At 52.6% G+C, this 23,237-nt stretch overlaps 2 protein-coding genes across 4 annotated transcripts; both read left to right on the forward strand.

The window, feature by feature from the left end:
* Positions 1-261: 261 nt before the first annotated feature.
* Positions 262-5,267, forward strand: SPN (sialophorin). 3 transcript variants are annotated; one of them, XM_040635085.1, is made up of 4 exons: positions 262-2,087; positions 2,585-2,668; positions 3,988-4,089; positions 4,954-5,267. In XM_040635085.1, exon 1 carries the CDS (start codon positions 272-274, stop codon positions 1,430-1,432), a length of 1,161 nt encoding a protein of 386 aa, XP_040491019.1. In that variant the 5' UTR covers positions 262-271; the 3' UTR covers positions 1,433-2,087; positions 2,585-2,668; positions 3,988-4,089; positions 4,954-5,267. The 3 variants fall into 3 exon arrangements, with proteins under 3 accessions (XP_040491019.1, XP_040491020.1, XP_040491022.1); XM_040635086.1 differs by lacking the exon at positions 2,585-2,668; XM_040635088.1 differs by lacking the exon at positions 2,585-2,668 and having other exon boundaries at positions 3,991-4,089.
* A 202-nt stretch (positions 5,268-5,469) lies between these two features.
* Positions 5,470-22,136, forward strand: QPRT (quinolinate phosphoribosyltransferase). Its single transcript, XM_040635089.1, is given in 7 exon segments — positions 5,470-5,522; positions 6,944-7,207; positions 7,308-7,394; positions 20,429-20,731; positions 20,734-20,810; positions 21,519-21,650; positions 21,734-22,136. Coding segments are annotated over 6 exon segments (1,029 nt in total). The 5' UTR covers positions 5,470-5,522; positions 6,944-6,996; the 3' UTR covers positions 21,953-22,136.
* Positions 22,137-23,237: the final 1,101 nt, after the last annotated feature.

A 23,237-nucleotide genomic window follows, 5' to 3' on the forward strand; every position in this document is an offset into this window, starting at 1 on the left:
ACTGTCTCTGAGGCCCCAAACCTCAACTCAGTGACCCCCAACCCTATGACAACAACGGTCTCTGAGAAGGGCAACGGCACCAAACCCCAGATCTTCGCATCTACCCCAGACCTCTATACAGCCAGTGAAGTGTCCCTCCCTGAGCCTTCCGCTGCGGCCACCAGTGACCTCCAGGTACCTGAGCCAACAGTCTTCCAGGAAGTTTCCACTAAGGAATCATCAAACCCAGAAATTAATGCAGAGAGAAATAACCAATGGACCCCCTGTCACCATGGCAGCTGGCTCTCTGGAGATCTTTGATGTAACCAATGGACCCCCTGTCACCATGGCAGCTGGCTCTCTGGAGATCTTTGATGTAACCAATGGACCCCCTGTCACCATGGCAGCTGGCTCTCTGGAGATCTTTGATGTAACCAATGGACCCCCTGTCACCATGGCAACTGGCTCTCTAGAGATCTTTGATGTAACCAATGGACCCCCTGTCACCATGGCAGCTGGCTCTCTGGAGATCTTTGATGTAACCAATGGACCCCCTGTCACCATGGCAACTGGCTCTCTGGAGATCTTTGATGTAACCAATGGACCCCCTGTCACCATGGCAACTGGCTCTCTGGAGATCTTTGATGTAACCGGTGGACCCCCTGTCACCACAGCAACTGGCTCTCTGGAGACCTCGGATGTAGCCGGTGGACCCCCTGTCACCATGGCAACTGGCTCTCTGGAGATCTTTGATGTAACCAATGGACCCCCTGTCACCATGGCAACTGGCTCTCTGGAGACCTCTGAGGTAGCTGGTGGACCCCCTGTCACCACGGCAACTGGCTCTCTGGAGATCTTTGATGTAACTGTCGCCACGGCAACAGGCTCTCTGACGACCCCCAAGGGGACCAGTGGCTCCCCCATCTCCTCGGTGAAAAAGCTCACCGTGACTACCTCAGCGTCGTCCTCCGAAAACACAAGCAGTACCCCACTTCCAGATCAGGGGACAAAGGGCACCCTGCTGGTGGCTGTGCTTGTGGCCCTGCTGGTGGTCATCGTCCTCCTGGTCCTACTTCTGCTGTGGCGCCAGAGGCAGAAGAGGAGGACGGGGGTGCTGACGCTAAGCAGGGCTGGCAAGCGCAATGGGGTGGTCGACGCCTGGGCTGGGCCAGCGCAGATGTCGGATGAGGAGGCCCTGACAGCCCCCGCAGCGGGGTCTGGGGGCGAGAAGGGCTCTGGGGCGTCTGCGGGGGAGGGGGCCGCCCGGCAGCCCATGCTCACCACTTTCTTGGATGGAGGCAAGGCCCCGCGGTGCTCCTTGGAGCTGGAGGAGCTGAAGGCCGGGGCCGGCCCCCTGCTCAAGGCGGAGGAGGAGGAGCCGCTGGTGGGCAGCGAGGAGGAGGCTTCGGGGGGGCCAGAAGCCGGGGAGGCGGAGGCCCCTCCGTGCTTGTGAAGAACGAGAGCGGAGGGCAGAATCGTTCCCAGCTTCCATCAGCTCCGGCCTCCTCGTCTCCCCCACTGATCATCCCGAACCCTCCTCCGGCTTCTCAACCCCCGGGTCTTGCCGCCCGGCGCCCACACCGGGTGCCCAGAGGGTCCCCACCCACGGGACGCTTTCGGACTGAGTCAGGAACCCTCCCTCGCTGATTCTGACCTCTCCCCAGCGCCTCCTCCGTGTTTTTGTCCTCGACACCGAGCTGCTCTGTCCCCATAAAGCACGTCTTTGACCCATGACTTCGCAGAGGACTATCCAGGGACACCAGAGTCTAGGAAGGAGGATGGAAGCAAGCTCCCACCTAGGATCGTTCTGGAAAGTACTTTTGGCCCCATAGATTAGGACAGTCTTACTGGGTCAGGCTTGTGCGGTGCTCCGTGTGGGGCCACCTGGAGTCACCCAGCCGTGCTCCCGGGAGTGCGGGTGACACCCCTGGCCCCCCACCTGCGGACTGAGGCGGCCGGAGGCGGCAACTGCTTCTCCTGCCAAGGGCAGAGGTGAGAAGAGTTTCCGGGCAGGTGTCATTCTCAGAAACGCCCGCACCTGCGCCGGCCGGGCCTGGGCGCCGTTGGCGGCAAGAGGCAAGGCCTTGGCTCTGTGTGCGCTTGTGGTGGTGAGTACAGCCCGCGGGAGGAGGGGGCAGCAGGGGCTGCCGAGGCTGCAGAACCGCGGAGAACATTCGGGCCCTCGTCTTTGCACAGGTGGGGGGGAGGTAGCAGATTTACGTCGGTCTGTAGCCCAATAAAGAATGTGGGGCTTGATAGAAAGGCTGCATGTGTGACTTGAGTGTGGTTCTTTGGCTCAGCCGCTGTCTGCCCTGCTCACAGCCTCCCCCGCCCCTGCCTGCCCGCTCTCCAGGAAGGGAGAGACGAGAGCTGAAAGCGGGGAGCTTGCTGTTACCCATGTAATGTGTTTGTATCTCGTCTTCCACGGGGGCGAGCTCCTTCCCTCCTCCAAGGGGAATCAGTGAGACTGACAGGCCCCCAGAACCAGGATTCCCCCTGTGGCTCCGGGATGGGATGGGATGGGAGGCAGGGGGGACAAGACCCCATCCCAGGCCAGAGCCCAGGGGGGCCCATAGGCACCAGAGGCGGTTGGTACTTTCCCCAGGACAAAGAGGAAATTTGCAAAAGAGGAAGTTGTTGAGTCAGAAGGCTCAGTGGCTGCGAGACAAGTTGACCTACAATGAGAGAGGTACTTAGGAAGGACGGGAGCGTGGCTGCCCCGTGGAGGGATCTGGAGACAGCCTGGGCGCATCTGTTGGGGGGGGGGCAGTGAAGAGAGAGAATGTGGCCACCCACGCAGCCACCCCGATTTGTGCCACCTGTGCTTGGTCTGGGGACAGGCTGAGCTGGGATGGAAATGCAGCCCTCACCAGCTAAGCTGGCCACCAGCGGGCTGGGGGGCTTTCCCCACTTGTCACAGGGTGCTGTTTGGATGAGCCTTAGCCCCAGCAGCAGGAGCGAGCCCCCCAAGTCCCTCAGACACACCGCGACTGTTGTTTCAGATTTGCCAAACCAAGCGCCCCAATTTCAGGTTGAGAAAAGACTGTCACGAACTGGGAGGCCGTCAGCAAACCCCCTCTCGATGGACACATGCCAGCGCTTTTCTGAACTAGTACTGGTTTCGGGGTCCTGGGCGGATCCTAACCTACTAATCTGTAAATACATATGAATCTAATTTTGTAATGAAAATGCAAAAACATAGGGACACCTGGGTGGCTCAGTCGGTTGGACCAACTCTTGATTTCGGCTCAGGTCCCGATCTCAGGGTCATGGGATCGAGCCCCGTGCCGGGCTCCACAGTCAGTGAGGAGTCTGCTTGAGATTCTCTCTCTCCCTCTGCCCCTCCCCACCCTCGTACGTTCGAGCTCTCTCTTTCAAACAAATAAATCTTTAAAAAAAAGAAAAAAGAAAAGAAAGAAAGAAAATGTAAAAACATAGACATTTATAGAAAAAAAGATTTGAAGGAAATATCCCAAATGTTTACTGTGGTTATCTGCCAGGTGAGAGGTTTATGAACGATTTTTATTTTGTTCATATTTTTCTGTATTTCCAAGGTTTATATAATAAATGCCTATCACTTTTACAATTAGAGAAAACATTCACAAGAAGGTGTTCGCTGAGAGGATGGGGTGTCTGGTTCAAAGAGAGGAGGCTGGAAGGGCAGGTTGGAGCCCCGCTGGGAAGGGCGAGGGAGTTTGAATTCGGTTCTGAAAGAAGTGGGAAGGTCACCAAACCTAAGTCTGTTCTAGACTTTTCCAGCGCTTCTCAGAACCATCATGAAACCCCAGTCCTTCCTGTCCTTTCTTACTGGGTGCCAAGTTCCTCTGACCCTTCTTCCACAGTCCCTTGGAGCCATTCCTTCTCCCAGGCCCTAACACACCTTGCCTGGGTCCTGCCCAGTCTTCTCTTTGGTTTCTTGACCCCAATCACTTCATCCTCTGTCCGTGATGGTCCCAGTGAACCTTCTCAAAGGCCACTGTGTCCAGATTATCCCTGCACCTCTTACAGCAGTCCGGATAGAGCCTTGGCATGAAGAATAAGACTCCTTCAGGATCTGGACGCTGCCTGGTCAGTCCTTGGTGCATGCCCTCCAGTCTCATCAAATTCCTGGTAATTCCCTGAAAATGCCATGTGATTTTCTTGGTGTGTGTGTGAGGGATATACTTTAAAATGTTAAAAATATTTATTCTGTGCAGACGGGAAAAAGTGCACAATAAGATTATGGTTACACATCAAGCTTTGTCATACAGAATGAAAATTCCAGATGGTAAAAGGATTTAGATAGAGAAGGTCTTGAGAAATCTATGAACGCAATTCATTTTTGCAGACATGAAAAGGGCCTCCACGCCCAATTCTAGGGACATATCATTTCTGAAAATGGATATTTACACCTGAATGTCCCCTGCATCCCTATTTCGGACCCTGGACTGTGTTCAGTTTGGCGGGCAGAACCTGGGAAGGGTGGGCTGCAGGGAGAGGGGATGCCTGTCAGTTCTGAGTCCTCCAAGCCCTTGGGCTGAGGCAATGGGAAACAGATCCCATCTCTGAGCCCCAAAGCTCAGCAACCGTGCCTGGAGGCAGATTAACCTGGAACTGTCAACAAAACAAGAGAGGAATATAACCAGAAGGTTCTGAGATTTCCAAAGTAGAGCAGACCCAGCCCAAAGTAGAGAGAAAACTTTCAAAGTCTAAGAGGGTATTGCTTGAGGATCCGACGTGGTGGGTGCCGTCCTGTTCCGAGGGGAGGTTTGGGGTGGAGCCGTTAGACAGAAGCAGCCCAGGGTACTTTGAAGACAATCTATTTGCTCCAGACAATAAGCTGCAAACGGAGGCCTGTGTGCCTCAGTTTCCTCGGGTGCTCAATAGCTGCCTGCCGAGTTCGTGGCATCTGGATGGCCCACCTCCACTATGGGCCAGATCCATCCCAGGAGGCTGGCGGTGAGGAGAGCCACTTACCCAGTCTTACATTTGCAGGTGCCCCTGCCTGAAGCGGCCCACCCCCAGCTTGCCCCGGACACACACATCTTGACTTCTCGCCAAACTCCTCAACCGTCAAGATTCAGCTCAAATGTCACCACCGCCCCAATAGACGTAGCATTTCTTCTACAGCGTGTCATGCGACCACACGACAACTGGGCTGTAGTTATGTGAAGTTGTCCCTCGCTCATTAGAGTGTAGTCCCTCCAAATCCATGGGTCATCTTTGTGGTTTCAGAGTCCAGGGCCTGGCACCCAGTAGCCACCAAAGATGTGTTTACCGAATGGAGAATAAAGGAATTAATGAGTGAACAAATGATGGTTTTAAGTAAACTTGTGGCAAGCTTAGATCTGTGGGTTTTTTTTTATTTTAAGATTTTATTCATTTATTTAGAGAGAGACTGCACATGCAATCAGGTGGGGAGGGGCAGAAGAAGAGGGAGAGAGAATCCCAAGCAAGCTCGACACCCAGCATGGAGCCCTGATGCAGGGCCCAATCCCACGACCCCAAGATCACAACCTGAGCTGAAATCAAGAGTCTGACGCTCAACTGACCGAGCCACCCAGGTACCTCTTGGATCTGTCTTTTGAGTGAACCTAGCATCGGGAGGGTGGCCTGAAGGTAATACAGCCCAAGGGGAGAGCATTATTGTAGTACAATTTGGATATCATGGGGGTTGGACCTAAGGGGAAAAAGAAGGTCAAGTTTGAAATACACTTATTCAGAAAATCAGATTTTAGACCTAATTGGCTATTGGGTGTTGGAGGGAAGAATGAGGTTAAGCTTCAAGATTTCTATCTTGGGAGGTGGAGGACATGGGGATAGCATTATGTAGAAATGCAGAGATGAGCAGTTTCGGGGGAGAACATAATGAATTCATTTTTTAAAAAAGATTTTATTTTTATTTATTTGAAGAGATGGAGACAGCCAGCGAGAGAGGGAACACAAGCAGGGGGAGTGGGAGAGGAAGAAGCAGGCTCATAGCATAAAAGCCTGATGTGGGGCTCGATCCCGTAACGCCAGGATCACGCCCTGAGCCGAAGGCAGACGCTTAACGACTGAGCCACCCAGGCGCCCCTAGAATTCATTTTTAGAACTTGGGAGGGAAGTCAGAGCTAGAGAGAGAGTTGGGAGTCACCTGATTTTAGGTAGCAGATTAAATAGTGGCACCGATGAATAAATGCATAAACTATGTCATTCACTGTGCAGCACGAGAAGGGAGCTCAGCAAGCGTGCCTGGAGAGAATCTCAGGCCGTCAGAGCAGGCTAGCTGCTGTCACAAACAACCCCCAAATCTCAGGGGTGTAACTCAGGAGAAGTTTTTTCCTTGCTTATGTGATAGTCCAATGCTGGTATTGGAAGGTGGCCTTCTGTAAGGTCATTCAGGGACCCAGACTCCTTCCATTTTACGGCTCTGCCTATCCAGGGGAGCCTCAGTGCAAAGGAGGCTGGGAAATGTAGTTTAGCTGTGTGCCCAGGAGGAGAAGAGAAACAGTCCCATCACAGCGAGGGAACACCAAAGTGTGCCGTTGAATGTAGGAAGAAGGGCTTGCAAGAGACAGCAAAGACCCTTTAAGGGCATCTGGGTAGCTCAGTCAGTTGGGCATCAGCTTGCGGGTTGGGTCGTGATCCTGGGGTCCTAGGATCGAGCCCCGCATCGGGCTCCCTGCTCAGTGGGGTGCCTGCTTCTCCTTCTCCCCCGGCTTGTGATCTGTCTCTCACTCTCTCTCTCAAATTAAAAAAAAAAAAATCTTAAAAAAAGAAAAGAAGAAACTTTAAGAGCGAAACCGGGATAAAAATGGTATCCAGGAGAAAATAGTTCAGAGGCTGGGACTAGACTGAGGCAAGCAAGGTCCAAGGTGCAAGATGGACCTTGGAAAGAGGAGTTAAAGAAAAGAAAGTGCTGATTTTCTACTCTGTCACTCACAGAGTTTTCTCACTTGATTATCAGTTGAACCCATGAGGGAGAAATTATCCCATTTTACAGCTAAGGAAACTGAGGCTCCGAAAAAAGTAAAAAGGTATTCACGATCAAAAAGGATGGAATTAGCGTCTGAACCCAGGACCAAGGCCCAGGATTCTCCCAGGGCACCCATCAAAGAAGCTTTCCAGCTGACACCAGCAGGCTCACAGCCTGCAGAGGGCTGGGTGTGTGGAGGGAACTGGGCCTCTCGCTCGCTCGGGGAAGAGAGGACTTCGAGTCAGACAAGGGGGAGTTCCTCCTGTGCTGTGCAGAAAGCGAAAGGACAAGGTAAGTCCAGCCCCCAGGGGTCCTAGGAGAGGGCGCGAGGGAGCTCCAGAGAACCCGAGAAGGGCTGGCTAGACCGGCCCCTTCCTCCTTCCTCTGGCAGCCCCACCCCCTCTGGGCCTCTGCAAACGCTGGATCCGAGCAGTGGACACACCAGCCCCGCACCTCCAAGCCGGCATGGACCCTGAAGGTAAAGGAGCCTCCGAGGCCTCTCCTCTCTGTCCCTGCGTCACCATCTCCCCTCTCCTGCCTCCCTCCCCGTCCCAAGGAATCTCAGTCCCTTACCCCCTCTCCCCCACCACAGAAGACCCGTTCTCCTCCCTCCCATCTACTCTGCCTGCCTATCTCCCTCCAACCTCTCTGAACCCCAAGCACCTCTTCTGTCTCCGGAAAGCCTCTTCTTTCTCTTTCTGTAGCCCCCAGCTGAGTTCTGGGGACAAAGGGCCTTGAGCCCCAGGAAAGGAAAGTTCCGGGTGGTCTGGAGGAGTCCATGTCTGGGGAGCAGCTCTGGACTTCGCCCCCTGCTAGCAGGAGGGGAAGAGGGGAGGCAAAGTCCTGTCCCTTCTGCAGCCCAGTGGGGGAGGGGGCTCGAGCCCAGCGACTCTGCCTGGGGCGGGGGTGATGTCGCTAAGGAGGTCACGTGCACGGTGATAGGGGCCAGGCTCTGGAGTCAGAAGACTCCTGTTGGAATTTGGGCTCCGCCAGGAACAGGCTCTGTGACCTCAGGCAAGGCACCTGACCTCTCCGAGCCTCATCTCCTCTCCGTGCATGTGTAAAACGATCATTCTAGTTCCCAGCTCCCAAGGCTGTGGGGAGGCCAAGTGACGGACTCATGGAAGCTATCTGGCTGGTGCCTGGAGGACAGGAAGCCCCTTCTTGAACTCTCTGCATTTTCCCTTTCCCGACCCTGGGCTGTTTCTTCCCCAGCTCGGACCTGCCTCTCCTGCTTTGGGGTTCCTGCAGGCCCCACACACCTGGTACCTCTGGCTGGGCTGTGGAACCAGCTTTTGGGGGGTCCAAACCAGCTTTTGGCTTAGAAATGACCTTAGAGTCAGAGCCTGGGTTCAAGCCCCATCCCTGCCACCTGCTCGCTGTGTGACCTCAGACAAAATGCTCCTCCTCACTGTGCCTCAGTTTCCTCAGTGATGAAGTGAAAACGTTACCTCCCCTTGGGTTGCGGGGAGGGTTAAGTGAGATAATACACGTCAAGTGCCTGCTACACAGAAATCCCTTGGTGTGGTCATGCTGGTGCTGGTGCTGATTCCCCATGTCTGGCTCTCGGCGCTGAGCGCTCCCCAGGCCCCATTTCCATCTTTGGAAGCCTTGTGTGTCCGTGTGTCCACCAGACTCAAAGACCACCCCCATATCCGCTCCACGTCTGTTCCTGCCTCACCATCGTCCTGCTTGGACCGGAAACCTCAGGGTCACCTCTGACGGCTCATTCTCGCTCGCACCCCAATATCCAGACAGTGGCCACGTCCTATGGACTTCCCTTCACCTGAGCGTCAGCTAAACCTCTTCCTTTTCTGTCCCCACCTCCCCCGGGGGGAGCAGCCTGGTGGAGGCCTCCTTCGCTTCCTTGCTTTACCCGGGTGATGTGTGCGTAACTCCCGGCTGGCCCCGGGTCCATGCCCCCATGGGAATGAAGCCAGGAGGGAGTAGAAAGTCAAAGGGGTGAAGCAAAAGTTGGGGACGTGGGGGCAAGGAGGGGCGAGGACAGAGTTGGGGCAGAAGCAGATGGCAGGCTGGTGGGCAAAGATAGAGAGGTCAGACTTGGCCAAAGTGTGAGCGGGGCAGGGAGGGAGTGGACCAGTCTAAGTGTGTGTGTGTGTGTGTGTGTGTGTGTGTGTGTGTGCGCGCGGGTACCGTGTTCTTTCTCTTAGAGCCTTGGGAGCGACACCCTCACCACCCTTCCCAGGGCCCACTGCTCCTTACCAGGGCCGTTGTGACAGCATCTTGAAAGATCTTGCATCTTTCAAGAACACCAGGCACAGTTTAACTATTTAAACTTCCAAGTCACTTCTTTTTTTTTTTTTTTAAGATTTTATTTATTTATTTGACAGAGAGTGAGAGAGAGAGAGAGCACAAGCAGGGGAGCAGCAGGCCGAGGGGAGAGGGAGAAGCAGGCTCTCCGCCAAGCAGATAGCCTGATGTGGGCCTCGATCCCAGGACCCTGGGATCATGACCTGAGCCAAAGGCAGATGCCTAACAGACTGAGCCACCCAGGCCCCCTTCCAAGTGACTTCTGATCTGCAGTTTTAGTGATTTTCCCATTGCCTGTGGAACAAACCCTACTCACTCCTGTCATTCGGGGCCCGCTCAGTCCCCCCCACCCTGCGGCTCAGCCCTCCTCTTGCTGCGCTAACGCAGGGGTCCGCTCCGAAATTCCGTCCATGGTGTTACCACTGGCGTGATGGGCAATCCTGTTGGGCCCTATTTGGAGGTCATTTCTCTTCTCTAGGGAGAGAAGGGCTAAGAAAAGAACTTCCGCTGGAAGCTGCTGTGCTCCCCAGCCTCTGTCTCCATCTGGTGTTCGCCGCATGGATCAACAAATCAACAGCGGGAAGAACAAGGCGCCCGGGGTCCCGCACCGCACCGGGTTCAGAGACAGCTGGCCAGGCGCTGGCTAGTCATCTCTTTCCCTCCTCCTTGTGGTTGCGATTTCCTTTCTTTAAAAAATTTTTTTATTTATTTATTTGACAGCAAGAGAGAGAGAGAGAAAGAGAAAGAGAGAAAGCCTGATGTGGGACTGATCTCAGGACTCTGAGATAGTTACCTGAACAAAAGGCAGACACTTAACTGACTGAGCCACTCAGGTATCCCAGTCTTTTCTTTCCCCTCCCCTCCCCTCCCCTCCCTTCCCCTCCCCTCCCGTCCCCTCCTCCCCTCCTCCCCTCCTCCCTCTTCTCTCCTCTCCTCTCCTCCCCTCCTCCCCGCCCCACCCCATCCCTCCCCTCCCCTCTTCTTTCCTCTTCTCAATCCAAAATCTGTTTTTTGGGATCGTTTCTATTCATCTTGACTCGGGATGCTTTTAGGGCTGCTTGGGTCTGAAGGAGCAATCCTCTGAAAGCCTTGCTTTTCCTCCTGTAGGCTGGCTAAGGACAGTGGCACAGCCAGCACACAAAACCACGCTTTGTGCGTGGCTAAAGACGGCAGTAATTTTGTGGCATCCCGGGCACTTTGCGTCCCTGAAGTAGGAGTTGGGGCTCCACACCAGGCACTTCTTCTAGTGCCTCCTGTCCTCTCCCGGGGACCGGGGACCAGGGACCCGGAGGCTGGGAGGAGGCTCTTCGCGTGTTCTCGTGGGGAGGGCTGTCACTGCGGGGAAAACCCTGGGATTTCTGCGGGGAAACTGACTCTCAGAGAGGTTAGCAAACCGCCCGAGGTCACTCAGGGTGTAGGTGGTGTAGTCGGATTCCAACCCAGGTGTTTTTGACTCCCAACCCGGATGTTCTGACTACACCAGGGGCCAGAGCCCTGGAGCCATGGGTGCGGTTTGCAGAGCTCTGCTGCGAATGTTGACTTGATAATCACGTAGCAGTTAAAAAATACCACTTAGGGCTAGATTATGGCGTTGTGGTGCGGTGGGGTCAGTGAGGGGACTCCGGGGCCATCCTGTCTGAGTTCGTGACCCTGACTCCCCACTTCCCAGCTGTGTGTGCACTTTGTGAACTTCTGGTGTGTTATGTGGCCTCTCGGTGCCTCAGTTTCCTCATCTGTAAAATGGGGGAAATAATGGGACCTCCCTCATAGGATTGTTGTGAGGATCGAGTGTGCCAATATATGTACAATGCTTGGCACAGCGCTTACAGAAGGACCGTGAAAGTGTCAGCTGCTGTGTGTTTGTTTATTTATTAATCTCTACCCCCAGGGTGGGACTCGAACTCACAACCCTGAGATCGAGAGTTGCACAAGGCACCGACTGAGCCCGCCAGGCACCCCCTTCCTGACTTGGTTTTACTTGGAACACAGACCAGCCCCGTAAGCTACAGGCACAGGTCACATTACACACAAAATAAGAGCAAACACTGGTTACGGTCATCTTCAGTGTGTTCACAGAGCCCCCCTTTGTGCCCATCCATCCCAGACAGAAACAAGGTTAAGTGACGGAAGCAAAGAGGAAGGTATGGGGCTCTGCTTCTGGCCCAGTGCCTCACGGCCCCGAGCCCCCATCCAGTGAGGGCCACGTGGAAACAGTAAACGTCTGTCACCCATCCAGACAAGAACAGTGAAAGTGCCCATGGGGGAAGATCTTCCTATATTCTGCCAGAGTTATCACTTTATCTGTTTTTTATATTATTTGTAAAGAAAGAAGTACAGGAGAGGCGCCTGGCTGGCTCAGTTGGAAGAGAATGTGACTCTTCATCTCGGGGGTTGTGAGTTCGAGCCCCATGTTGGAGGCAGAGATGACTTAAAGATTTTATTTATTTATCTGACGGAAAGAAAGAGAGACAGAGCACAAGCAGGGGGAGCGGGAGAAGGAGAAGCAGGCTCCCCGCTGAGCAGGGAGTCCGATCCCAGGACCCCGGGATCATGACCTGAGCTGAAGGCAGAAGCTTAACTGACTGAGCCACCCAGGTGCCCCGAGATTTCTTAGATAAAAAAAAAAAAACTTTAAAAGAAAGAATGAAGTGCAAGAAATATCCCAAGAACCTTTGCATCCCCTCAGAAACAGGGATGCCAATTTTTAAAATTTTATTTAAATTCAAGTTAGTTAACAGATAGTGTATTATTAGTTTCAGGGGTAGAATTTAGTGATTCATCCACTGCATGTAACACCCAGTGCTCATTATATCAAATGCCCTCCTCAGTGCCCATCACCCAGTTACCCCATCCTCCCACCACCTCCCCTCCAGCAGCCCTCAGTTTCTTCTCTGTAGTTAAGAGTCTCTCATGGGGACGCCTGCGTGGCTCAGTCGCTGGAACGTGCAACTCTCGAGCTCGGGGTCATGAGTTCGAGCCGCATGGTGGGTGTAGAGATTACTACAAATAAATAAGTAGACTTAAAAATAAATAAATAAACTTTTTACTTTTTCCTTCCCTTCCCCTCTGTTCCTCTGTTTTGTTTCTTAAGTTCCACGTATGAGTGAAATCATATGGTGTCTGTCTTTCTCCTACTGACTTATTTCGCTTAGTATCTAATACCCTCTAGTTCTACCCACGTTGTTGCAAATGGTACGATTTCATTCCTTTGATGGCTAATATTCCATTTATATATGAACCACATCTTTATCCATTCATCTGTTGATGGCCATCTGGACTCTTTCCACAGTTTGGCTGTTGTGGACATTGCTGCTATGAACATTGGGGTGCAGGTGCCCCTTCAGATCACTGTGTTTATATCTTGGGGTAAATACCCAGTAGTGCAATTGCTGGGTCGTAGGGTAGCTCTATTTTTAACTTTCTGAGGAACTTCCATACTGGTTTCCAGAGTGGCTGCACCAGCTTGCATTCCCCCCAACAGTGAACCAGGGTTCCCCCAGAGATGCCAATTTCAATAAAACTCTGGTCAACCAATTAAGAGGTCAAGGTTACCTCGCACAGGGTAAAACTATAATCTGCAAAGTCTAGGCATCTCGAGAGAACTTTTACGTGTAACAACGGCAAGGGTAGAAGGCAGGACAGGGCGTGACAGCTGTCCCCTCTCGGGGTGGCAGTTTCTGGGGAATGTCTCCTCAGGCACCTGCAAACACAGCTCCCTTCTCTGAAGTTCCTTTCCGTAAGACTGCTAATTAGAAGAGCCTAGTTTCAAAGCTTCCCTCTGGAATCCCGTTTGTTGGAAATGCAGGAGAGAGCGGGGAGCCTGAAGCAAACCAGATGAATTTATTTTTCACAAACGGAACAGGGAGCGGGTAACATTCTGACTCCACAACCGAGAAGCCAAACAATGGGTCTCGAGGCCCAGTGGGTCAAGAGAGTAACCCCCGCTGGTGGAGTCTATATGGGGGGGACGACCTGGGTCCACACGGGTCATTTCCTGGCTTTGTCCTTTCCTAGCTCTGCTCCGTAAGTTGTAAGTCGTTTCCTTTACATTTCTGAGCCTCCCGTCTCCATCGGTAAATACAAATGAGCTCTCCGTTGAGGAGCTGGGGTAGGATCTGTGACGAAGTGCCAGGCCCGAGGCCACGTGGCAGGTGCCCGGCATACGGTAGCACCCGTGCATGGTAGTGATGACTCCCGTCCTGCAGTTCGACACTCTCAGCTCTGCTACGAATCAGAAGGAGGTTACCACGTTGCAGACCAGTGAAGCCAGAATCTCTGGGGGGTGGGGCCCCCACATCAGCTTTTTGCTGAGCTCCCCAGAGAATTCCATTGTGCAGCCAAGGTTGAGAACCACTGCCTTACCCTCCTAAGGAAAACTTCCCTTGACCCTCTGTGAAATGAGGGTCCTCGCTCTCCTTTCCTTCCTTTCTTCCCTCCCTCCCTCCCTCCCTCCCTCCCTTCCATCCTCCCTTTCTTTCTTTCTTTCTCTTTCTTTCTTTCTTTCTTTCTTTCTTTCTTTCTTTCTTTCTTTCTCTTTCTTTCTTTCTCTTTCTTTCTTTCTTTCTCTTTCTTTCTTTCTTTCTTTCTTTCTTTCTTTCTTTCTTTCTTTCTGATATAGAATTTCAGACATGCACAAAAGTAAGCAGAAAAGTATGGCGAACCATCATGTACCCATCACCCAGCCTCAACGACCACCAACTTTTGGCCGGCCGGGCTCCATCCACAACACATCTATTTTCTAGCTTTCAGGATCACCTTGAAGCAAAACCAGCTCTCAAGTCTTTTCATACACGAACATCTGGGCATGTATTTTCTAAAAAAGATAAGGACTCTTCTTTTAGCTACAACCACAATACAATGATCACAGCTAAAATTGTTTTACATCTAAATCTTTTTTTGAAATTTCCTTAGAGTTATTAAGCATCCAGTCAGTGTCCAGGTTTCCAGTTGTCTCATAAATGCTCTTAATTTGATTTCAATTTCTTTGAATTAGGATCCAAATAAGATTCATATTTTGTGATTGGTTAACATGAGTCTTAATATTCTTTTTCTTTGGGGGGGTGGCTCCTGCCTGGGTGGCTCAGTCGGTTAAGCGTCTGACTCTTGGTTTTGGGTCAGGTCATGATCTCAGGGTTGTGTGGTCTCAGGGTTGTGAGATTGAGCCCCGTGTCTGCTTGAGACTCTCTCTCCCTCTCCCTCTGCCCCTCCCCCCACCCCGTGCTCTAAAGTTGCTCTCTCTCGAATAAATGAATATGTCTTTTAAAAAAAGGATTCAAGGGAGCCTGGGTGGCTCAGTCAGTTAAGCATCTGCCTTCATCTCAGGTCTTGATCCCAGGGTCCTGGGATGGAGCCCTGCATTGGGTTCCCTGCTCAGTGGGGAGCCTGCTTCTCCCTCTCCCTCTGCTGCTCCCCCTGCTTGTGCTCTTTTGCTCTTTCTCTGTCAAATAAGTAAAATATTTTTAAAAAATTTTATTTTTATTTTTTTTTAAAGATTTTATTTATTAGAGAGTATGTGCACAAGTAGGGGGAGGGGGGCAGAGGGAGAGACCCTGAGATCGTGATCTGAGCCGAAGGCAGATGCGTAACCAATTGAGCCACCTGGACGCCCCTAAAGATTTTTTTTTTCTGTCATCTCTACACCCGACATGGGACTTGAACTCAAGACTCCAAGATCCAGAGTCTTCCGCTCTCCTGACTGAGCCAACCAGGCGCCCCTGTTTTAAGATTCTTTTAATCCTTTGTTTTCCTTGCAATGTATTTGTTGGAAAAATTAGGTTGTCTTCTGATAGTTTCCTATGGTGTGAATTTTGCGGCTATATTCCCGTGGTAGAGTTTCACGTGTTCCTCCGTCCTCTGGTTTTCTTATAAATTGATGGTTGCATCTGGAAGTCTGATCTGACTCTGGGTTAGCTGTTTGGGCAAGAGTATTTCGGGATGGTGGTGTGCTGTCCTGTCGGGAGCACCCAGGATCTGGTTGTCTTTCTTCTTGACGTTGAGTTTTGACGTTGAGTTTTGATGTTCAGTGCCTGGGTCCATTGGTTCACTGTAGTTGCAGGGTGGTTCCTGCCTTTTGGCCGGGCATCGGTTCTTGCTTCTTTTGTCTAAGTGAACAATGTAATGATTTTTAGTAAACTTGCTAAGTTGCATGGCCAGCCCCACAGATCATTTCCATCACTCCCATACAACCCCATGCCATGTAAAGTTAATTCCCAACCCCGGGGAATGCTGTTCCGATATCTGTCTCCTTGATTTGCCTTTTCTTTCTTTTCTTTTCTTTTCTTTTCTTTTTTTTTTTTTTAAGATTTTGTTTATTTATTTGACGGAGAGAGAGACAGCCAGCGAGAGAGGGAACACAAGCAGGGGGAGTGGGAGAGGAAGAAGCAGGCTCCCAGCAGAGTAGGCAGCCTGATGTGGGGCTTGATCCCAGGACTCTGGGATCACACCCTGAGCCGAAGGCAGATGCTTAATGACTGAGCCACCCAGGTGCCCTTGATTTACCTTTTCTGAACATTTCTTGTAAATGGAGGCACAGTATGTGGTCTCACGTGAACACCGGTTCTACCAACTGAGCCAGCCAGGTGCCTGGCAGCACTGATTCTTAACCCTCGCGTGCACGTGAATCACAGGGGGGAGCCCTCCCCAAACTTGGATGCCTGCAAACCAGCCCTGAAAGAGTCTGATTCGGTGGGTCTGGGCTGGGGCTGAGCAGCAGAGAGTCTGAAAAGCTCCTCAGGTGGGTCCCTGCTTTCTCAGTTCTGCCAAGAAGAGTGGTCACACCCATCACCCCCACTTCCTCGCCTCCCATGTGCTCCTTGACCAGGATGCTGTGGCTCCCACCCCCACTGCACAGCCCTGAGATGGCTCCGCCAACGGCATCCCTGCTGCTACAGCTTACGCCCCTTTGCAGCCTTCCTTCTTCTTGCTTCTGCTCACATCCTCCGACTTGAAACCCTTGGCTCCAGACACCCACTCCCTCCTGGTGCTGCTTCTCTTTTTAAATACTGGTGCTTCCCAGAGCCCTCCACTTCTTACCTGACCTGGTGATCTCACCCACGGCTATGCTGAGTTACCACCCACATCTGCTGGCAGCTCCAAAATCCCCGTTCCTCGCCCAGGGTCTCTCCGAATGCCAGCACCCCCCATCAGGACACCGCCAATGCACATTTCCTGCTGGCTTGTCAACCTTTACATCTGCAAAGCCAAAGTCACTCCCCACCCCCCCCAACCCCCGCTCATCAGCTGCGTCACAATGCCCAAGCCTCCTTGACGTTCAGATTCGGTGCTTGTACAACGGGAGTCATGCCCTGTGGTGAGTTTCAGACGCGAGAGCCCAAGAGACGTGTGGAGCCCACGGCTGGCACCCCGGAGGCGTGCGGGGTGCTGCCTTCTGCTGCCCCCATCCTCCACCCTGAATGGTTCCTTGTGGCAGTTTGCAGCTACCCACGGCCGAAACCCAAGGCTTCTACATCTCACGAGCTGCTCATTTGGGCAGATTCCACCTTAGAAACGGCTCTCCCTTTTGCCCCAGCTACTCCCTTTTGCTTTTGCTACTCCTACGGTTCCTGCCCAAGTTCAGGGCTTCATCTCTTTCTGTCTGGCCGAGTGCCTCGGCCTCCTTTCACCTCCCAACCTGTCTCCAGTCAGTGGCTGAAGTGACCCTTCTAGAACAAAATCCTAATTCTGTAATTCCCTTATTTAGGGCACCTGGCTGGCTCAGTCGGTCGGTAGGTAGAGTGTGTGACTCTTAATCTCAGGGTTATAAGTTCGAGCCTCACACTGGGTGTAGAGATTACTTAAAAATAAAATCTTAAAAAAAAAATTCCCTGGTGCTTAAAAGTTCTGTGATGGCCCCTAGGATCTGTCCAAATTGCTCAACTAAATAATTTAGGCCTTCTTCACTCTGGCCATCCCATCGTTCCCCTGAAACCCGCCCTTACGGCATTTCTCTATTTTCTTGCTTTTGAATGTCAAACACCTGCTTTTTCAGCCCGAAATGTCTCTCTCCCCGCCCCCATCACCTCAGCACTCTGCCTGGCAAACATTGCTCATTCTTCAGGGCCACAAAAACTACCCCCCTTCCTCACAGACACTTAGTCATTTCTTCCGCTGGGCTCCCGCAACCCTTGGTAAATGCTCAGTCGTCCTTCAGCAAACACCTGCCGTGCGCCAGACCGTGTTCCCGAGAGCTTTCCAAATAGTAACTCACTTACTTTTCATACAACCCTACGAGGTGATTATTTTTTGCTATCCCTGTCACAAAGGAGGCATCTTTGAGGCCCCGGAGATGTTCATTACTTGCCCAAGATCACTTAGCGGAAGGTGGCCGAGGCAGTATTGGAACCCAGGCCGTGTGGTCCCAGAGTCTGCGTTCTGATTCATTCCACTGTGCAGTCTCTCTGCTTGGGTGAGTATCACCGAACACCTAGTATTAAGGAAAACAATATGAAATGGCCAACATTTGGCCATTTTTGACCTATAAAAGCAACACATTTGTATGGTTCTGTGTGTTAGGCACTTGGGATGGAGCAGAGAACTCTCTGGATCACCCGTTTTAGCCCCCAGAGTAGAGCATGGCTGTAGAACAAGGAGCCGACTGAGCATGTGACCTTATAGGGGGTCTGCAAGAGCCCCCTGCCAAGGAAGTGATATCTAAGAGAAGACCTGAAAGAGGAGTGGAGGTGAAGGGGGAGTCTGGGATGGGGGAAGGGAAGGAACTTCCAGGCAGAGGCACAACCTTGGAAGAGCATAGGCTAAGGCCTGAAAGCTAAGAGGGAGAACTGCCCACCCTGTCACCCAGCAATTGGGACCTGGCACAGAGCAGGCGTTCAAGAAGGATTTGTCAAAAGAATAAATGAAAACTGCAGAGAAGTATCAGCTGGAGCTAATAGAATGAAAGTGGGGTTTTCAGCAGGAGAGGGATTTACTTTTTTATTGTCTTATTTTAAAGTCAGGTGTAATGAGGTATAATTATAGAGAGTAAAATGGACCCTTTTCTGTGTATAGTTCGGCGAGTCTCGACAAATCCATCAGTGCCGTCGCCACCACCAGTGACAAAATACAGAATAGTTCAGTCTGTCCCCAAACTCCCTGGTGCCGCTCCTTTGTGGCCAGCCCCTCCCCCACTCTCAGGAAACCACCAGTCTGTTCTCTCACTATGGTTTTGCCTTTTCCAAAATGTCAGATGGATGATGAACTCACATAGCACATGGCCTTTAGAAAAGGGCTTTTTTACTTGGAATAATACATTTGAAATGTGTCCCTAGCGTGTATGTCGGTAGTTGGTTCCTCTATTGCCGAGTGGACTTACATTGTGGGGGTGCCTCACGGTTTGTGTGTCATAGTCTCACCAGTGGAAGGATTCGCATTCACTTTAAGAAGCAAATATCAGGGTCGCCTGGGTGGCTCAGTCAGTTAGGTTAAGCGTCTGCCTTCAGCTCAGGTCATGATCCCAGGGTCCTGCGATGAAGTCCCGCATCGGGCTCCCTGCTCAGCGGGGAAGCTGCTTCTCCCTCTTCTGCTCCCCCTGCTTGTGCTCTGTGTGTGTGTGTGTGTGTGTGTGAAAGAAAGAAATTAAATCTTTAAAAAAAATAAAGCAAACATAAATAAAGCAAAAATAATAATAATAAAATCTTAAAAAAAAAAAAAAAAAGCAAACATCACTGCACCAGGGGTGGTAGGAGTGGAGCTTCTGCATCTCGGCTGTAGGTCCAGGGGCTTTCTGCCCAGCTGGCTGGTGAACAGTGGAGATGGGAACTATGTCTTTGTGACTTTTACTGACTGTTCCCAGCACCTAGCCTGGGCACAGCTGGCTCTGAGCGAAGAATGGAGGCCACTTCGACCACAATGTGGGAGAGGAGGGCCAGGTACAATCACTGAGGTTGGGGGAAGGGAGTGAAAATGGGGTGCTTGGCTTTGGGGAAGAAAGGTGGGGCAAGAAGGGCCTTACTCTGGGAGTAGAGCAAGCCAGAACTCCTGGTCTTAACTTCAACTTGGAGCAAAAGTGAGGAAGCAAGACAAACCCCCCTAACATACTATCCAAGTAAAACCCCCTAACATGCCATCCAACAGTCTCCCCTCCTCCCGAGGAGAAGCGCGGTGCGTCCAGGGCTCCAGCGCATGAGGCTGCAGGTCCTCTCCTGGCCGACAGATGGCGATGTTGCACCGTGCCTGAGCTCCCCCATTCGCTCCGCAGACCTCAGGGGCGGGTTAGCCCTATAAGCGGGCGGGAAGGACCACTTGCGCACAACTCTTTTTTTACTGGGAAAGAACTCGCCCACACTCCTGAAGCTGTGCCTCACAGAGCAAGGGCTCAAGCCCAATTTCTCCCCGCGCCTTCCTTGTATCGCCCCCATCTCTAGAGAGAGGACAGTTCATTGAGACATCAAACGTGGGGGGAGGGGTGCTCCAAGAAACAGGTGCAAAGGCGGAGGGACAGACGGCCATGACCACGGGCCTCGTAGGTCGGACTCTGCCGCCAGTTTGCTGTGTGACCTCGGCCGACTTGCCTTTACTCAGTCTCCACATCTGTAAGGAGCTGGCCTCCCCGCTGTAAAACGGTGCGGCTGCGGAGCGGACACACTCCCATCCCGCCGGGGCCGCTGCAAAGGCTGCAGGCGAGTCCAGGGCCCTTCTCCTTTAGTTGGTAAATAGCTCTGGATGCAGCGCTAGGCTTGCCGCAGAATATAGGCCACTCAGTAAAATCTGAATTTCGGAGAATCAACAGATAATTTTTAAGTGTAAGGATGTTGTAAATATCACCTAGGATATGTTTATACTTAAAACAACAACACACAAAACACTTTGATGTTTGTCAGAAATTTAAATCTAACTGGGTGTCCTGTGTTTTTATTTGCTTAATCTGACAGCCTTGTCCAGCCCACAAGGCCCTCTCCCGGGCCCCCACCCAGATCTTCGCCCTGATTGGCTAAGCCCCCAGTTTCGCCCGTGGTTAAATGTTTTTTTTTTTTTTAAGACTTTATTTATTTATTCGACAGAGATAGAGACAGCCAGCGAGAGAGGGAACACAAGCAGGGGGAGTGGGAGAGAAAGAAGCAGGCTCATAGCAGAGGAGCCTGATGTGGGGCTCAATCCTGTAACGCCGGGATCACGCCCTGAGCCGAAGGCGGACGCTTAACCGCTGTGCCACCCAGGCGCCCCCCGTGGTTAAATGTTCTGACAGCAGCCCCTGACTCCCAGAGAGGCAGCCAAAAGGTAACCCTCTTCTCCTTCTTTCCCTCCCAGGCCTGGCGCTACTGCTGCCCCCCGCCACTCTGGCCGCCCTGGCAGACAGCTGGCTCCGAGAGGACTGCCCAGGTCCCAACCACGCGGCCTTGGTCACGGGGGCAGCCCCCTCGCAGGCGGTGCTGTGGGCCAAGTCCCCCGGGGTACTGGCTGGGAGGCCTTTCTTCGATGCCATCTTTGCCCAAGTCAACTGCCAAGTCTCCTGGTTTCTCCCCGAAGGCTCAAAGCTGGTGCCCGTGGCCAGGGTGGCTGAGGTCCGGGGCCCCGCCCACTGCCTGCTGCTGGGGGAGCGGGTGGCCCTGAACANGCTCACCGCTACGACCTGGGGGGGCTGGTGATGGTGAAGGACAACCACGTCCTGGCAGCTGGCGGTGTGGAAAAGGTATGTGTAGACCGAGCCCCTGGCCTGGCCCCGCCCGGACCTCCCTGCCGCAGCCCTTCCCGCTCCACCAGGGACCCCACCTCCTACCCCACTAGGTCCTGGTGAACAGTGATAGCCCAGGAGTCGGGGGTCCTAGACCCCCCTGACCCCTTGGGCGCTCTATCCATCAGATGCATGAATGGCCGACTTTTCCCCACAGGCGCTCTGGGACTTGCTGAGAAATTCAAAAGCGAAAGGCAAGCTGCTGGGAACCTGGTGTTGGTGGCGCTGTGACCTTGGGCAGGTCATTCTAGCTCCCTGGACCGGTTTCCTATTTTAAAATGTTCTTGAAGACCCCTTCCAGTTTTTTTTATTCATTCATTCATTCATTCATTCATTCATTCATTCATTCGGTGCAAGCAGGTGTTTTTATTATAGCAGGACAGGACCCGTGGGCAGAAAGAGCTGCCTTCCAGTTTTAATATTCTTGAGTCAGATTGAACTCCCGTCCAGCTGCCAAATCTTGCTGATATTTGGCCATTTTTCTGATCCACGCAAGTGGTCATTTCATGTGGTTTCCCCTAGTGGGAGAGAAACCAGCGGCTGCTGGGTCTTCTCACTAATCCGGAGCTCGTTATCCTCTTGGGGCCTCTCGGAGGCCAGGCCCTGCTCTGTGGCCTGTGCCAGGCACCACTGAGCTCACTCTCTCCCTGGGGCCTGCCCCCGCAGGCTGTGCGAGGGGCTCGGCAGGTGGCCGACTTCGCCCTGAAGGTGGAAGTGGAGTGTAGCAGTCTACAGGAGGCCGTGGAGGCTGCGGAGGCCGGAGCGGACCTCGTCCTGCTGGACAACTTCAAGCCTGAGGTGAGGCGGGGTCTGCTTCCCGAGAAGGGGCCGTGGCGGGGGGGGGGGGGGACCCTCACCTCCCCTCGGCTTGTGTCCCACAGGAGCTGCACCCCACGGCCGCAGCGCTGAAGGCCCGCTTCCCGGGTGTGGGCGTGGAGGCCAGTGGGGGCATCACGCTGGCCAACCTGCCTCAGTTCTGCGGGCCCCACATCGACGTCATCTCTCTGGGGATGCTGACCCAGGCTGCCCCCGCCCTTGATTTCTCCCTCAAGCTGTTTGCGGAGGGGACTGCTCCAGTGTGCCGGGCCTACAGGTCCTAAAGCCAAAGAGGACCCCACTGCCGGTGGAATAACACGGTTTCTGGGGACCCTCAAGGTTGCCCGTGTTTAGTACCCGACTCTCGGGGCGGAAGTCTGCCTCGGCCGCCTACTGCTCCCCTGAGCCGGAGGGGCTGACTTCACCCCTGCTCATCTGTCCAATGGGTCTAATAAAGGATCAACCTTACAGATTTCTCTGGGTGATAATTGACACGTCGCAAGTGCTCATTAACTCTTAGAAATTGCCAGAGCTCATCGACTCTAAGATGCACCTTTTTTCCCGCACATTACCTTCTCTGAAGTGGAAGTGGGTCTTGCACGGAGTCTGGTGGACACTGTCAGCCGGGCGTGGGTCATCCCACGGCTGTCATGGCGCATGCACGCGGCTTGTAGATAAAACTTGATAACAATCTATGTTAAAATGAGCCCAAGAGAGCTCTTTTAACCGATGCCAGAAAGGAACTGAAAGTGATAAAAAAAAAAAAAAAAAAAAAAAAAAAAAAAAAAAAAAAAAAAAAAAAAAAAAGGAAAGCAAGCATTGGTCATAGATTGACAAGTTTCTCTTCCAGTAATAGTATGTATATTTTATAGTCAACAGAATCTTTTTTTTTTTAAAGATTTTATTTATTTATCTGACAGAGAGAGAGACAGCCAGCGAGAGAGGGAACACAAGCAGGGGGAGCGGGAGAGGAAGAAGCAGGCTCATAGCGGAGGAGCCTGATGTGGGGCTCGATCCCAGAACGCCGGGATCACGCCCTGAGCCAAAGGCAGACGCTTAACCGCTGTGCCACCCAGGCGCCCCTATAGTCAACAGAATCTTATATTTGAGTATATATGGCATCAGACCTGAGATTCAGCTGGAACGTTCTACGTGGTTGATGCCCATGTGGTACTGGTTAGTAAGTGTTTTGCTTCTCACCTCTGGCTACTGTTACCACCTGTTTGGTCTGGGGTCCCCGACAAACTCTGCCATGCTTCCTCCACTTGGTGCTTGAAGGCCCTTTGGGTTCTGACCCCATAGCGCTATCATTAGTTGGGAAAGGAGGGGGGCATAGAGCAGCTGGGGCCTCAGCAAAGGTCGTTTGAGGGAATAAAGGATGGGGCAGGTGGCGTTCAGACATCAGGCTTCTTTTCCTGCTAAGTCAGGACTCAAGGGTCTAAGCGGAGGACCTAGATTCAGCCTCCCCCCCAAGGGGCGGAACTAAATGCCCACAGAACCAGGGGCACTTCTGGGTGTCAAGATAAGGAAATCAGGATTCACAGATGCGCTGGGAATAGGAAGGCGAAA

Source organism: Ursus maritimus, unplaced genomic scaffold (assembly GCF_017311325.1).
Source record: "Ursus maritimus isolate PB19 unplaced genomic scaffold, ASM1731132v1 scaffold_2, whole genome shotgun sequence".
Taxonomy (NCBI): domain Eukaryota; kingdom Metazoa; phylum Chordata; class Mammalia; order Carnivora; family Ursidae; genus Ursus; species Ursus maritimus.

What these genes read in the sequence shown, in the direction of transcription:
- SPN (XM_040635085.1), top strand. Translation starts at nt 272, where the DNA reads ATGGCAGCTGGCTCTCTGGAGATCTTTGATGTAACCAATGGACCCCCT.